This window comes from Bos indicus, chromosome 19 (assembly GCF_029378745.1).
Source record: "Bos indicus isolate NIAB-ARS_2022 breed Sahiwal x Tharparkar chromosome 19, NIAB-ARS_B.indTharparkar_mat_pri_1.0, whole genome shotgun sequence".
NCBI lineage: Eukaryota > Metazoa > Chordata > Mammalia > Artiodactyla > Bovidae > Bos > Bos indicus.
The window spans coordinates 25,122,864-25,136,700 of NC_091778.1; the positions used below are offsets into that span (position 1 = coordinate 25,122,864).

The 13,837-nt window shown below is 51.4% G+C and overlaps 1 protein-coding gene across 8 annotated transcripts in view; it reads left to right on the forward strand.

Annotated features, from left to right (window-relative positions):
• RAP1GAP2 (RAP1 GTPase activating protein 2) overlaps positions 1–13,179 on the forward strand; it is a 218,431-nt gene extending 205,252 nt beyond the window's left edge. For 5 of the 8 annotated variants that reach the window (XM_070772829.1, XM_070772834.1, XM_070772828.1 and 2 more), the window contains 5 exons: positions 2,838–2,951; positions 3,241–3,358; positions 3,854–3,980; positions 7,484–7,560; positions 8,861–13,179. In XM_070772829.1, the coding sequence (XP_070628930.1) occupies positions 2,838–2,951; positions 3,241–3,358; positions 3,854–3,980; positions 7,484–7,560; positions 8,861–8,929 (505 nt within the window). In that variant the 3' untranslated portion in view covers positions 8,930–13,179. Of the gene's footprint in view, positions 1–2,837; positions 2,952–3,240; positions 3,359–3,853; positions 3,981–7,483; positions 7,561–7,969; positions 8,009–8,860 lie in introns of all 8 variants that reach the window. The other 3 variants (XR_011561953.1, XM_070772831.1, XM_070772833.1) reach the window with 3 other exon arrangements.
• Positions 13,180–13,837: the final 658 nt, after the last annotated feature.

The window sequence follows — 13,837 nt, forward strand, 5'->3', positions numbered from 1 at the left end:
CCCCGTCACTCATTCACCTCTTTATCCACCAAGGCAGGTTTGGGCAATCTCTGCACAGGACTTTCCAAAGCTTTACAATTTGCATTTTGACCCCAGACTAGAAACACCACTGGGCTTCCCAGGTGGCACTAGTGGTAAAGAGCCCGCCTGCCAATGCAGGAGACATACAAGTCAGGAAGATCCCCTAGAGGAGGGCATGGCAACCTACTCTCTTGCCTGGAGAATCCCATGGACAGAGGAGCCTGGTGGGCTACAGTCCATAGGGTTGCAAAGAATTGGTCATGATTGAAGCAACTTAGTGTGCACGCATGCAGAAACGTCACTACAATTCTTTTCTTTCTTTGCCCCCTTCTTCAGTGCTTACTCAGATATCAGCTCTTATGGAAACCTTTGCCTGATTCTAACAGGCAAAGTTCATCAGACCTCCTCTGGGTTTCTAGAATGCTCTCTCTCTCTCTTTTTTGTTTTAAAATAACTCTCATATTGCATCATACTTCACCTGTTCCTGCTAATGGCCATTCTGATCATTTAATCACTGAGCCCACTTATCATTTAATTCAGTAAGCAGCATCATTGAGTGCCTGCCCTGTGCTGCACTCCGTGCTCTGTCAGGAGCTACAGAAGATGAAAACTTGCCTGTGGAAGCTTACCATCTTGTGAAGGGAAGGGAGGCCTTGGTGTCCAGGCCTCCAGGTTGTCTGTCTGCAGCCCTGGATGGTGCACCATCCGCTGGGCTTGAGCATGCAGGACCAGGGGCATGTTTACAGAAGGGGCTGAAAAAGCTCTATTTGAAACCTGTGAATGTGAGTAAGTCCTTGTGGGCCCCCAGGAGAGAAGGGCAGAGTTGGGAGTGATCAGACTGCAGGTCTTGAGCTTAGGAGAGAGCTCTTGACTGGAGAGCTCCTGGGAGCTCCTGGGGTGGAAGTGATGTTTAAAGAGGGACCAAAGAATATGGCCACACCATAGGGTGTATAGAATGCCTGGAGAAGACCTGCATTTAGGGGCAAGTGGAGAGAGGAAAGCCAGTAATGGAAGATTTGGAAGAAGATGAAAGAAGAGAGAGCCTGGAGATACAGGGGTAGGGGATGGATCTCAGAGGCCAGGAGAAGAGACATTCCTGGAGGGAGAGTCAGCTCTGCCAAGTACACAGAGAAGTCCAACTCAAAGACTCAAACCCCGCTTGGGTTGACAACCAGGAGATCATTGTGAAAGTGTTAGTTGCTCAATTGTGTCTGACTCTTTGAGACCCCATGAGATTGTAGCCTCTGTCCATGGAATTCTCCAGGCAAGAATATTGAAGTGGGTAGTCATTTACTTCTCCAGGGGATCCTCCAGACCCAGGGATTGAACCTGCGGTCTGCCACATTGCACGCACATTCTTAACTGTCTGAGCCACCAGGGAAGCCCTAGGAGGTCATTAGCACCTCATTAAAAGTACATTGAGGCACTTCTTGCCTCTGGGATGGTTCTAATAATAATAACAAAAAGACAAATAATAACACATGTTGGTGAGGATATGGAGAAGCTGGAACTCCCTTGCATAGCTGGTGGGAGTGTAAAATAATGCAACTGCTTGTAAAAACAGTCTGGCAGTTCTCCAGAGGGTTAAACAGAGAGTTACTGAATGACCCAGCAGTTCCACTCCTAGGTATGTACCCTAGGTATGTATATGTCTATATAAAAAGTAGCGTGCAGATATTCATAACAGCGTCCTTCATAATAGCCTAAAGTGAAAATAGTCCAAATGTTCATCCCTCGAAAAATGGATAACTGAAATGTGGTATATGCATAACGTGGAATATTGCTTTGCAATAAAAAATAATGAAATTAGCATGGAATATTGCTTGCAGTAAAAAGTGGTGAAATACCATAGTACCTACTACGGCATAGATGAACTTTGAAAATGCTATGCTAAGTGAAAGAAGCCAGTCACAGAAAGACCGCACTACGTTGCATGATTCCATTTATACGGAATATCCAGAATAGGCCAATCCATTGAGACAGTTGACCAGTGGCTGTTGGGGGAGGAGAGAATGGGCAGCGACTGTAAGTGCATCCAGAGTTTCTTTCAGGGAGGCTGAAATATTCTGAAATTAGATTGTGGTGATAGTTGTACAACTCTGTGAATAGACTGAAAACCATTGAATTGCACACTTTAAATGGGTGAATTGTATAAGGATTATATTTCAATAAAGCTATTATACAAATAAAAGTGCATTGAAGACAGGGCCATCATGTCTTCAAAAGTGAGCAGGGCAGTGGGTGTCAGGACTTGGTCTTTGTTAAGCTAGAAGAGGAAGAAACCCTGGAGCTCCAGACTGAAAGTGACCCACTTCCCAGCACAAGGGCCACTTCATCACCTGGACCCAGGGAGCTCGTTTTACAGTCTGTGTGAAGTGTAGCCTCTGGAGTTGAGCAGTGGTAGCCTGGATAGCACCCTGGGGAGCCCATGTGCCTTGGGTTTTTTTTCCCATTGAGGTGTGGTTGTCCCAGACCCCCTCCATTCCCTTTGTGGCCTGCTCTTGACCTAGAGCTCTGCCGCGTGAGATGGCCAGCCAGGGGTAAGGGATGGTGGACTTGTGCTTGGGGGCACCAGCCTAGAACTCTTGCTTGATGACTCTTGACTCTCACCCGGGAACCTGGAGTAGCCTCTGACGGAGCAGAGGATTCGGTGGTCTGCTGCAGTGTCTGAGGAGGTCTGGGTGGGAGTGGAGGTCCTGGCGGCCATGCTGTCAGGGGGGCACTATGACCCCACAGGTCCCCATGGTGCTGAGTGCTGGTGGGGGGGTTGTGGACTGGCCCCCTGGCCTCACTCCTCTTCATCCTCCTTTCCTCAGTGACAGTGCATCCAGCAACCCCAAGACCCCGGAGGGCGGACACTCTTCTCAGGAGATAAAGTCTGAGACCTCATCCAACCCCAGTTCTCCGGAAATCTGCCCCAACAAGGAGAAGTAAGAAAGTGAGGTGGGGTGGGGTGGGGGCTTTAGCCACCCAGGACCCCAGAATATGTGCTCCACTCCCGCCAGCTGACAACCAGCTTCTCTTGCCTTGGGAACTTTCTGGAACACAAAAGCCAACACCAAAGCAGGGGCCTGCTGGGGGGGTGGGGCAGGGTGCTGGGGGGCTGCTGGTGGGCAAGCTCAGGTCTGCCGGGCCTGCCTTACCCTCAGTCTCAGGGAGGGCCTGTGGGGGGCGTCTCGGTGTGTGACCAGGGCCTGCCTGCCTTCCTGTTCCCTGCAGGCCCTTCATCAAATTGAAGGAGAACGGCCGAGCCAACATCTCCCGCTCCTCCTCCAGCACCAGCAGCTTCAGCAGCACGGCCGGGGAGGGCGAGGCCATGGAGGAGTGTGACAGTGGGGTAGGTGCGGCCCCGTCCAGCCCTGGAGAGCAGCGAGGGGCACCCTGGGCCCAGGCAGATGCTGCTTTGTGCATTAAAATAGCTCCTGTGGGCAGAGCCTCACACAGGCTCAGCGGATAAAAGGGGAAGTGAGGAAATGGGAGAGGGCCCAGTCAGCCATGTCCACCCTCTGGGAGCAGTGGTTCAGGGTGGGGTGGGGGGTCCTCCCCCAGAGTGACACTCCCTCACTCCTCAGAGTGATACTCCCTCAGGAGTATCAGCAGCAGGGGTCAGAGGTCAGACTGAATGGTGCCCCTGTGGTGGGCTTCCCAGCTGAAGGAGGGCTCATCTCTCTCCATGGGGCTGGGTCAGGGGCAATTCCTGGGGGGCAGGGGAGAGGTTGGAATCGAGGCTGTAAGCAACAAAGGGACAGAGCAAGTCCAAGTGGGGTAGTAGGAGCCTGTCTCAGGCCTGGGGAGGGTGGGACTGCCTGGCTCACCCAGCCTCTCTCCCCAGAGCAGCCAGCCGTCCACAACCTCTCCCTTCAAGCAGGAGGTGTTTGTCTACAGCCCGTCCCCAAGCAGCGAGAGCCCCAGCCTGGGGGCAGCCGCCACCCCCATCATCATGAGCCGGAGTCCGACAGGTTGGTGGTGTCTCGTGGGCGGTGTGGACCATGCGGCTGGCAGGGGCGGGGCTGTGGCCTGGCCGCTGTTGGTGGGGTTCGAGCCCCAGGCACACTGAATTGCCCTGTTTCCATTTCAACCCCAAAGTGTTAGGGCCTTCAGCTCTGCCGGCTCACTGCATCTGTTCATCACCCTCCAGAGGCTGTGTTCTCATCCCCTCCATACTCATGGGGAAACTGAGGCTCAGAGAGTTCAGTGATTTGCCAGAGGCGTTGAGACAGTGTGATTGGAAAGCTGAGGCTCTTTCCCCTGACTTCTCCATTAGCCCATCACCGACCCAGGGCCTTTCTGCCACAGAGACCATCTTGATAATACAGCGATAAGGAGCGGGAAGTGTGGTGCAGGTGGACGGAACCGCAGTGGGGAGGCCTGGGGGGAGCCCAGAGGCTGTGTACGGGACCCAGGTGTGGCTCAGTACTGCTGGAGTGCACGAGGGGACGTGTCAGAGGGCAGACAGCGGTTAGACAGTAGGAGCACCACGGGGCCCCTGGTGAGGATTTTGCTTCATCCTGCCCCCAGTGGGAGACATTGAAGGGCCTTCAGTCTTTAAAGGTCCTTAACTAGAAGGAGGGGAGAGACCGTTTTGGTGACTGCAGCTGGCTGAATAGACAGGGTTGGTGGGGAGTGGATGCAGGGAGGGAGAGCAGTGAGGGGTCACTGTGAGTGGTGAGGGGTCACAGGGCCATGGATGGTGTATGGGGTGATGGGAGAAGGATGTGGATTCAAGGCGTGCCCAGGTTCAGTAGTGAGGGCTCAGGGAAGGCAAAGAGTGTGGGCTTTTCAGGTTTCTGTGATCCCTGCAGTCAGGCAGAGAAGGAGGAGCCAGCTCTGGGGAGCGAATAAGGGGTTGGAGCCCAAGGGGTGTCCAAGCAGACATGTGTGGTTGGCACCACTGGGCACTGGGCGGGCCTGGAAATCAGAGTGTTGGTCCTGCCCTGAGGAGGGCAGTGTTATGTAGTGGAGGACTCTGGAGCTTGGCTCCAAATCCTGGGTCTTCCACTTACTAGTGATGTGCCAATGGGCAGGTTACTGAGTCTTTTCTGTGCCTCCGTTTCCCCAAACGAAAAATGGAGGGAAGGGAATATTTCCTACCTCCTGTGGTTGGTTGTGTGATGAGCAAGTAAGCTTACGGTTATAAGAGATGCAGAACTGTTAGCCTAAGTATTTATTGAATAACAGGAAGAAAACAATAGTGTAATAAGTGGTTCTCAACCGGGGGAGATGTTGCTTCCTAGGGCATGCTTTTCAGTGTCTGGAAGATTTTTGATTTTCATGATCGTGGGAGGGGAGTGTGCTGCTGGCATCTCCTGGGCAGAAGTCAGGAATGCTGCTAAGTGCCCTACAGTGCACGAGGCAACCCCCCCACCCTGCCACCCCCCTGCCCCGCAACAAAGAGTTATCTTGCCCATAATGTCAGGCTGGGGTTCAGGAACTTTAGTCTAAATGATAGAAACGTTTAAGGCCAGGGGGCCAGCAGGGTCATTTAAACCACGGTGCTTCTGGGGTTCTCATGGTGAAGAAGTGTTGACAAATACATGCGATGTTAGGGATAAAGAGAAGGCATGGTTCCCAAGTAAACAATCATTATGTTAGGGCGGCAACCTTCTGTGGCTGAGCAGCTGTGGAGCTGGGTTCTGATCCTGGTGCAGTGTTGATAGGCCCACCTCTCTGAGTCCCAGTTTCCTCATCTGTAAAGTGGGGTAGTAATGTGAATTTCCTGATTTTTTTTTTCAACAAGGCTTATTAATTAAATATTGAAGGAATGATTGAATCTGTAACCAAGCCTGGATCCTACTTGATATTAAATAAATATCAAAATAAATAAGGTTTTGAGTAATAGGAGGTGTGACTTGCTGAAGGTCACGTGGGGCAGAAGGGGACCTCCAATAGGTCTGCGATTCCGGCCTGTGCTTATTGCAACCCCACCTCCCATGGAGTGTTTAACCCTGAGGGGGGGCCGCCTCTCACTCCCAGCCCCACAAGACTTGTGCTTTGTACCTGTAGGACTGGGGTGGGCTTGTGGAGATCTGGAAACCTGTTTTAGAGGAAGAGACAGGGGTGAGGGGAGGGAGGTGGCTGGGAGGGCTTGACATCGGTCTTCCATAATTCCAATGCCGTGGCCATTGGTCATTTCATACGTGAGCTCCCTGGGATCCTGAGAGGGTGCTAGCGGCTCTCACCAAAAGGTAGTCATAGCACCGAGTGGAAGCTTTGAATATAAAGCACCAAGAGTAAGTCAGCAGTTTCTAGATGGAGTATACCAAGCTGTAGATTGTCTCAGCCAGAGGAAAACCAGAAAGCCAAGGGAGTGCCCTGCCAGTGGTGTGCTGTCAGCGTTTAACAACTGGCTGTCCCACCGCACACGCACACACACACACACAGGCATATGTTTACTGTAAATTTTACTGATCTAAAGGATCTGAAGCACATAATTTATAAATAATGATATTAACAAAATATACAACATTCTTTACTATAAATTCCTCAGAGTCAATTGATTCTCACAAAATGCTTTTATTGATATTTGCCTAACTGTTGTATCTGTAGAAAACATAAAGTTCCAGATGATGAATGAGTATAGTTTTGACATGAATGTTGATTGATATTATTTTGTCAGTGATGTGAGCAGCTTCTCTGCTGAATCAGATAATAGTTTTCAAATACGAAAAGAGTGTTTTCTCAGTTTTTTGTGCCATTCACAATGTAATGACTAGAGACGAACACATTTTCAAGTATAATCCGTTCTATTAACATATGCTCCATGAGTTTCTTATGTCTAGACAAGAAAACATTAAATTAAGCTCTGATTTGTAGTGTGTGCTGACTTCCGTGGTGTGACTGTTCCTGGCTGATCTCAAGCATCCATGTGACATGGAGTTGGGAAGAACTACTTGACACAATGGGGGCTTCCCTGATGGCTCAGTGGTGAAGAATCCGCTGGCAGTGCAGGAGACACGGATTGGACTCCTGTATCAGGAAGATCCCCTGGAGGAGGGCATGGCAACCCACTCCAGTATTCTTTCCTGGAGAATCCCATGGACAGAGGACCTGGTGGGCTACAGTCCAAAGGATCGCAAAGAGTCGGATGTGACTGAGCGATGTGTGAGCGACTAAGCACACACAAGCATCAGACATAATGGATGTAAATAATCTTAGGAGAATAAATAATAGTAAAATGTACTGAAATAACTAGGTGACTTCTGAGTATTGATTACCTTTGATGAATATAATTTGTTTAATTGTAAGCTTGTAGAATTAAGAAAAGATAACTGTGTAACAACCAGCTCATGACATTTCTAAAAATGTGAGAGTTGGCTCTTGTGAATTGGCACAGGTCAGCTAGAGTGCCTAGTGGAGAGGACACCCCCTGCTTCTCTGGGGCTCCCTATCCAGCTCTTACCCGCTAGCCCCAGTGACCTCTGTAGCCCCACCCTCCTCTCAAGGGCATTCTTCTTTTTCCTAGATGTCAAAAGCAGAAATTCCCCGAGGTCAAACCTGAAATTCCGCTTTGATAAGCTCAGTCATGCCAGCTCCAGTGCGGTAAGGATCTGGGGACGTCGGGGGAGCAGGGGGAGCCTTCCACCTCCCACATGCCCATCTCCTCCAGAAGCCAGACATCCTTCCTGGGGTTGGAGGAAGAGGGTGCCTCACACCTCACATGGGGGCAGGGAGGAAGCTCTGGTCTGATCTGGGGGTGCCATTGGTTCCCCCTTGGTCCCCATGGTGCAGGCATCAGCCTGGGGTTCACCAGCCACCTTTCCACACCTCCTGTGTCAGAGCCACACCCTTGGACACAGGCAGATGCAAGTTGGAAATTATTGGCTCCTGGGCCTCATGTCCCTTCCCAGGCTCTCTGGAGAGATGAGCACCGAATATACAGAAGCTGTAGTCACTGGGGATTATGTGGTCTAGTGATTTAAAACTCTCATATGGATTTTTCTTGAAACAGGGTCACTAATGTGAAAGAGGAGTCCTTCGCTTGTCAAAGGTGGGTCAGGTGTTGGTCCTGCTGTGGCCACGAGGGAGGGTGTGTCACTAAGATTGAGCGTACTGGTGGTCTGATACCCAGAGAATGGCCAGAGAGATCCTGACTGCTGGGGAGGGCCAGTGCCTCTTCCCTGGAGTCTCTATGGTGGGACTCAGGTCTGGATGGGGAAGAGGGCACACGGCCTCGGGTGCCCATGGGAAGGGTTGCCTGGTGGGATTGGACCAGGCTCACTGAGTGTGTCTCCCTTCCCCAGAGCAGCCTGTTCCCGCATGCAGAGGGCAGTAGCCCAGAGCCCTCCTTCCTCAGTTGGCCCCTGGCCTTCCTGTGTTGGCAGCCTTTGTCTCCTTGTGTCTTTGTCCAGTTCTCTGAGATGAGACATGTCTTCCCTGTGTGTCCAGAGATGCCCTGGTTTCTTAAGCATTGTGCAGCGTGAGCCCAAGGGGAACCCTACTCCCAGCCTCAGGCAGGGACTCATGAAGTTTTCAGCAGAGCAGGGCATGGGTCCAGCTCTCCACCGCCAAGGCCTGGCCTCCTGCTAAGGAAGTTACTAAAGACCCATCTGACTGCCCAGCCTTCTCCCTGCCATGGGGCTCCCAGGGGTTTGAGTCACATTTGGAACCAGGGGGAGGAGCGCAACTGAGCGCTCATTATGCAAACCTGGATTCCCACTTCCAGTATGGACTTCAGATGCCTCATTCACTAAAGTAATGTTTGTGCCCAACTTCTCAGGTGGTGGCAGCTCTGCACCCTTGTATCTGGCAGCCACCCGTCCTAAGCACGTGTGGGCACAAGCATCTCCTTCTCTTCCTTTACCTACTATTCGATCATCTTCTCCCTTCTTGTTTTTTCCAGGGAAGCCCCGATTCTGTCTCGGAGAAGGCTCCTATTCCAGAAGTTTGGGGGTGCCGTCCACTACTCTGACCGTCACAGGCCTGCTTTTCCACTGGCCACCTGGCCACCAGACAAGCTGTCTGTCCCAGTGTCCCGACCTGGCCACAGCCTTGCCCGTCCCTGCCAGTACCTCCCCATCTCTGGGCAAGGCCTCATTCCTCCAGGCTCCCCGTGCTCCTGACCGCCCTATGTGATGTGTGTCTGGGTCGTTTGTCATCTCGTTTTGTCTGCAGGGGAAAGAGTTGGGCAAGGGAAGAGGGGGATAGGGTACCAGTCAGAGTCCAGAGAGGCAGAGAGAGTGGTGAGGTGGGCAGCAGAGGCTGACAGCAGGGCACTACACCCAGGCAGGGGCAGCGCCGTACCCTGGACGTGGTAGGCAGGAGGCTGCAGCCACACTGAGCATGTCTCCCTTCCCCGAAGCAGATACACTTAGTGGTGGCGGAGGGAGCATTTTTCTAAGAATCTAGATTTGTAGCCATCCTCGAAGGCGTCCTGATAGAAACCGGTTCTGCTGCTCCTTCGTGTCTGGAGCTCCCAACATCTACTTGCTTCTGTGCTGGGAGTTTCTTACCCCCCTGCTGACATCAGGCCAGACTGCTTTTGTCCCTGCTGCCCCGGGATCTCGAGCTATGTGGCCGGGTGAAGCTGAGACACACAGCTGGGCACGCATGGGAGGCGTGTTCTTCTTGGACGGCTTTACTTCCTGCAGGAAAGTGGTAGCTGCCAGGGAAGTCGTCAGCCTCTCCCCTTTGAGCGGATACCTTTCCCACAAAGGGGTGGGCAGCGGCGGTGGGAGGGTATTCAGGGAGAGCCAGGAGCATGCAGGGGCCTTGGCCAAGGAGAACCTCAGGGCCAAGGGCTGGCTGGGAGCCAAGTCACTGCTGGTTATGGAGGTTCACAGGAGGCAAAGAGAGTTACTTCCATCCCCCACTTAGAGGGGGAGCCCAAGAGGCAGGGTGGGGGACAATTGGATGGGTTGGTCTAGCTTAGGTGTGGGGATGGGAGGTGTCTTTCTGCAGTTTAGATGTCTGGACTCCGCCAGCACCCTGGGGGATTTTTTCCAGCTACTAAGCCCTTTGGTTTTATCAGGGCTTGATCCACCCTAAATCTTAAATCCTTCTTTTCTCCTCTCCAGCCACAAGTCTGTAAGCATTTGTCACATGAGTGGGATTCTTGCAACCTGGGTCCCTGTTGGGCATAGTTCAGACACTACCTGTTATCTGCACCCTCACCCTTTGCTGGGCTGAGCTGGCTTGCTCTCTGAGAAGTGGGCCCTCCTTTCTTCTCAGCCATCTGAGTCAGTGATAGGTCATTTCTGTTGACTGGCCATGGTGGGGTTTAAGGTGAGGAGGTGTCCTCCAAGTTAAACAGAGTCTGAAGAGCAGACCCTTGAGGGGTGCCACAGCTCCAAGTGTGTATGGGGCCTCAGTGACACACAGCTGCCAGGATGATACCGCTAGGCTCCTGTTTCAGTGAGCAGATTACATGGACTTCCAACTAAATGCTGTGATTGCATCAGGATCTGGGCCTATCCCCAAGGCAAGACGTAAAAAGGTTACACTTGTTTTTTGACTGATGTGACAATTTCCCCATTGCTTTTGCTTTTAGAGCAAAATCGTGGTCCTTCATCCTCAACTCACGTGAACTCTGTGGGATCCTATTTATAGGTTGGGTGGACCTCTCCCCTTCACGCTATCTGGGAAATGTGTTTGCTCAAAGTACTAGTCCGGTTAGATTTATTCTGGTTAGAAGGTCAACAATGTCTGTTTAGCTTGTATTAAAGATCCCCGTAGCAGCGCCCACGGCTGGAATGAGGCCCATGGATTCTGGCAGAGTTCTCTTGGCTGGGCTTCTGAAGGAGCTTGAAAGGTCAAACTCCATTTCTTTAAAAGCTGTTCCAGGTTCTGGCTGGCTTCTCTGAGTAGCTGTATTTACAGCCGCCTGGTGGTTGTGCTGTGCTGTGTTTGTCGTGCTCTGGGGGTCCCCTGGGGTTTTCAGGTGGTCCCCATTCTGTCCTACTTGGGAACCTTCCACCCACCTTCCCCCACTGCTCTGGCTGCTCTTCCTGCAGCCCCCAGCTCCCGGAGGGCTCTGCCCCCTGCCTCTGAGCCAGGGTCCGGGTTGATCGCTCAGTATGTCCAGAGAAACTGAGAGGCTTACATGGGCTCCCTAAGAAACAGACCTGAGAAGTGGCCTCTATCTTCTGTGTGCTGATGGAGATGCTCTGAGCAGGATCTGAAATGTCCCTCCCTCACTTCATCTAGGAAGTTTATTTTGTGGCCTCTAGAGTGTACCGCATCAGCCCCACTGAGGTCCAGGGCTGTGGAGGAGAAGGAGAACGAGGATGGGCCAGTCTCCCTTTATCCTCTGGACCATGGGACTGGCAGCTTGGATTCCTGAAGGCTGCTCACTCCATCCCCCTCTTGCATTGCTCCAGAAGGTCTTTCCTTTTATTGCCCCATGTAGTCTTGAGGCTCAAAGGTTGCTCCAACCTCCTTGGTCCTTATGACCAGACTCATCCCTGATGGTGTTCTTGCTGGCATTTGAGGCGTCCCATCAGAGACATATTTCCTGGACGTAACTTTGGCTCTGGGACCTCATGGAAGAAGCTATACTTTTCAGCTCTGTTGGGCATCCATATGCCTCTACCGAGCTAAGGCTTAAAAACAGATGCAGAGAGAGCTGGAGAGAGAAGGTCTTAGCTAGAGTTTCTATTGCTGCTAATGGATGGAAATGGGAAAAACATTCTGTGGTTCAGTCTTGTGAGCTTCATCTCCATGTCCAAGCCTTCCGGGCCCCTTTTAGCATCTAATCCAACCGTGTCACCTTCCAGATGAGAACCTTCAGCTCCAGTGAAGGGAAACAGCTTGCTTGAGGTCACATAGTCAGCTGGTGGCAAAGCTGGGATGAGAATCCACAACCCAGAGCCCTTTCTTCGGCACTACCTATCTGGTTGGTGGAACAAGAGACTGGATTTACCGGGGCCCTGAGATCTGAGGAAGCCAGTGAGCCAGTTTCTCGGCACTGGCTGGGAGGTGTCAGCAGCCACAAGTGCTGGTGGGGCTCAGTCTCAGCCTCTGTTCTTTTCAGGAGGGATGTTCTTTGGGATTTTTTTCAATGAGGGCCCTGGGGTTTGGCTCCAGCTCAGGCAAAGAAAACAAGGAGGGAAAGAGATTTCAGGGACTGTTCCTCAGTGACATTAGTTCTTCAGTCCCTATCTGTAAGGGTGTAGGCCTGGGCAAAGATGCAGTTAACCAAACCTCACTTTCCTTTTTTTTTTTTAGTTAAGGAGAAAAGTGGTAAAAGGAAACTCTTTGAACTCTCCCTGATCGTTAAACAAAGGTAGTCAATAAAAACCTCAGCTCAAGGAATGATAGCCCATTTCATGTTCTTACCCTGACTGTTTAAGGTGCCAACTCAAACACTACCCTCATTCATTCTTAGTCAACAGAGACAAGTCTGTTGTGGGGGAACGGTCGAGGTTCAAACAGATCTCATGGCTACCGGTGGCTGGCAGGGGCCCCATGGCTCCTCTCCAGCCTCCAGGTACCCCTCTCAGAGCAGGGAGAGTCAGCAGTTTGCCAGGGCTGTTCCTACCACCTGGGGGCCCCCACTGGGGCATTCTGTTCTGCTCTGATGGCTGTTTTATCGCCAGTTCCTTACCCACCCCAACCCCACAGCTCCTTCCTTTAAGCAGGGCCATGTGCCTCTTTGGAAGAAAGGAGAAACCCCCCACCAAGGCCAAGGACAGTGGAGTCCTGCCTAGTGAGACACTACTGGGGGGCAAGGGCCCTGTCCTGTCCTTATCAGTCCCAGGGACAGAGTGTGGCTGGAAGACTGGAATTTAAATGCCATCGTTTCTGATTTTGTGACATTTCTACTTGGAAGGGTTAATCCCCCCCTTCCCGCTCCTTAGCATGTGTGTTAGCTCTCCCCTATCCCGGGCGTTGCCCTTCCACACTCCAGCCTGGGGAGTGCCGCCGTTTAAGTGTGAAGAGATTCCTCTGTGTGCTAGAACCTGCTTGGAGATGTAGCTTGGAGATGATGATCCATGTGATGATGACTTTTCTGTCTTTCCTCTTTCAGAGGAGGTGATTTGTAGACCCCCACCCCCACCCCTGACTGCCTATGTAATGTAAATAGTGTAAATTTAATTTATTGCTATGGTAGCACATTGTATTTGTTAATGTATAAAATGAATTCTAAAAGTTGACAAATGTATATTTTGTTGCTTAAATGTGTCTTTGCAGAAATTGACAATAAATAAGATATTTTGTGTCCATCAGTGTTCAGACTTCTTTGCCTAGGACCCAGTCCTGAGCATCTTTCAGTACATCAGAGACTGAATCCATATTCCCATGGGCTGTATCTAGCCTGTAGATGTATTAATCAAGAAACATCCCTCTGACCACCGGCACCCACCCCCCACCCTCCAGCTTCATTCTCAATAGCCAATCAAGTTGCTCTTCCCTCACCTTTGATACCTAACCAAGTTCCTCTTAATAATTTTCCATCCAATTCCTCACCCTGCCATTGGCTAGAAATCCCCATTTGTCCCTGTTGTATTTGGAGTTGAGTTCAGTCTCTGTCCCTGATTGCAATAGCCTCAAATCCTCAAATAAAGTCTTCCTTGCCTTTTGAACTCTGGGGCAGTTTTTCTTTGACAGGTGGCTAACTTGTCCTCCCCTGCCCCCCAACCCAGCCTCTCCTCCTCTGCACATCTGCACCAGTGTTAGTAGGAAGAAGAGGGAGGCAGAAGAGACCTCTCATTTTGAGACTGCTCCCGAGTGAGTACAGTGTTAGTTGTGGTACTCTGAGAAGCAGTCACCAAGACAGGAAGAAAACATTTGTTAGAAGAAAGACCTGTGAGAGAAAATGGGGAGGGAGCTGAAGAAAGCTGAAGAATTGTCCGACTGCCATGCAGGTCTGACCGTGAGT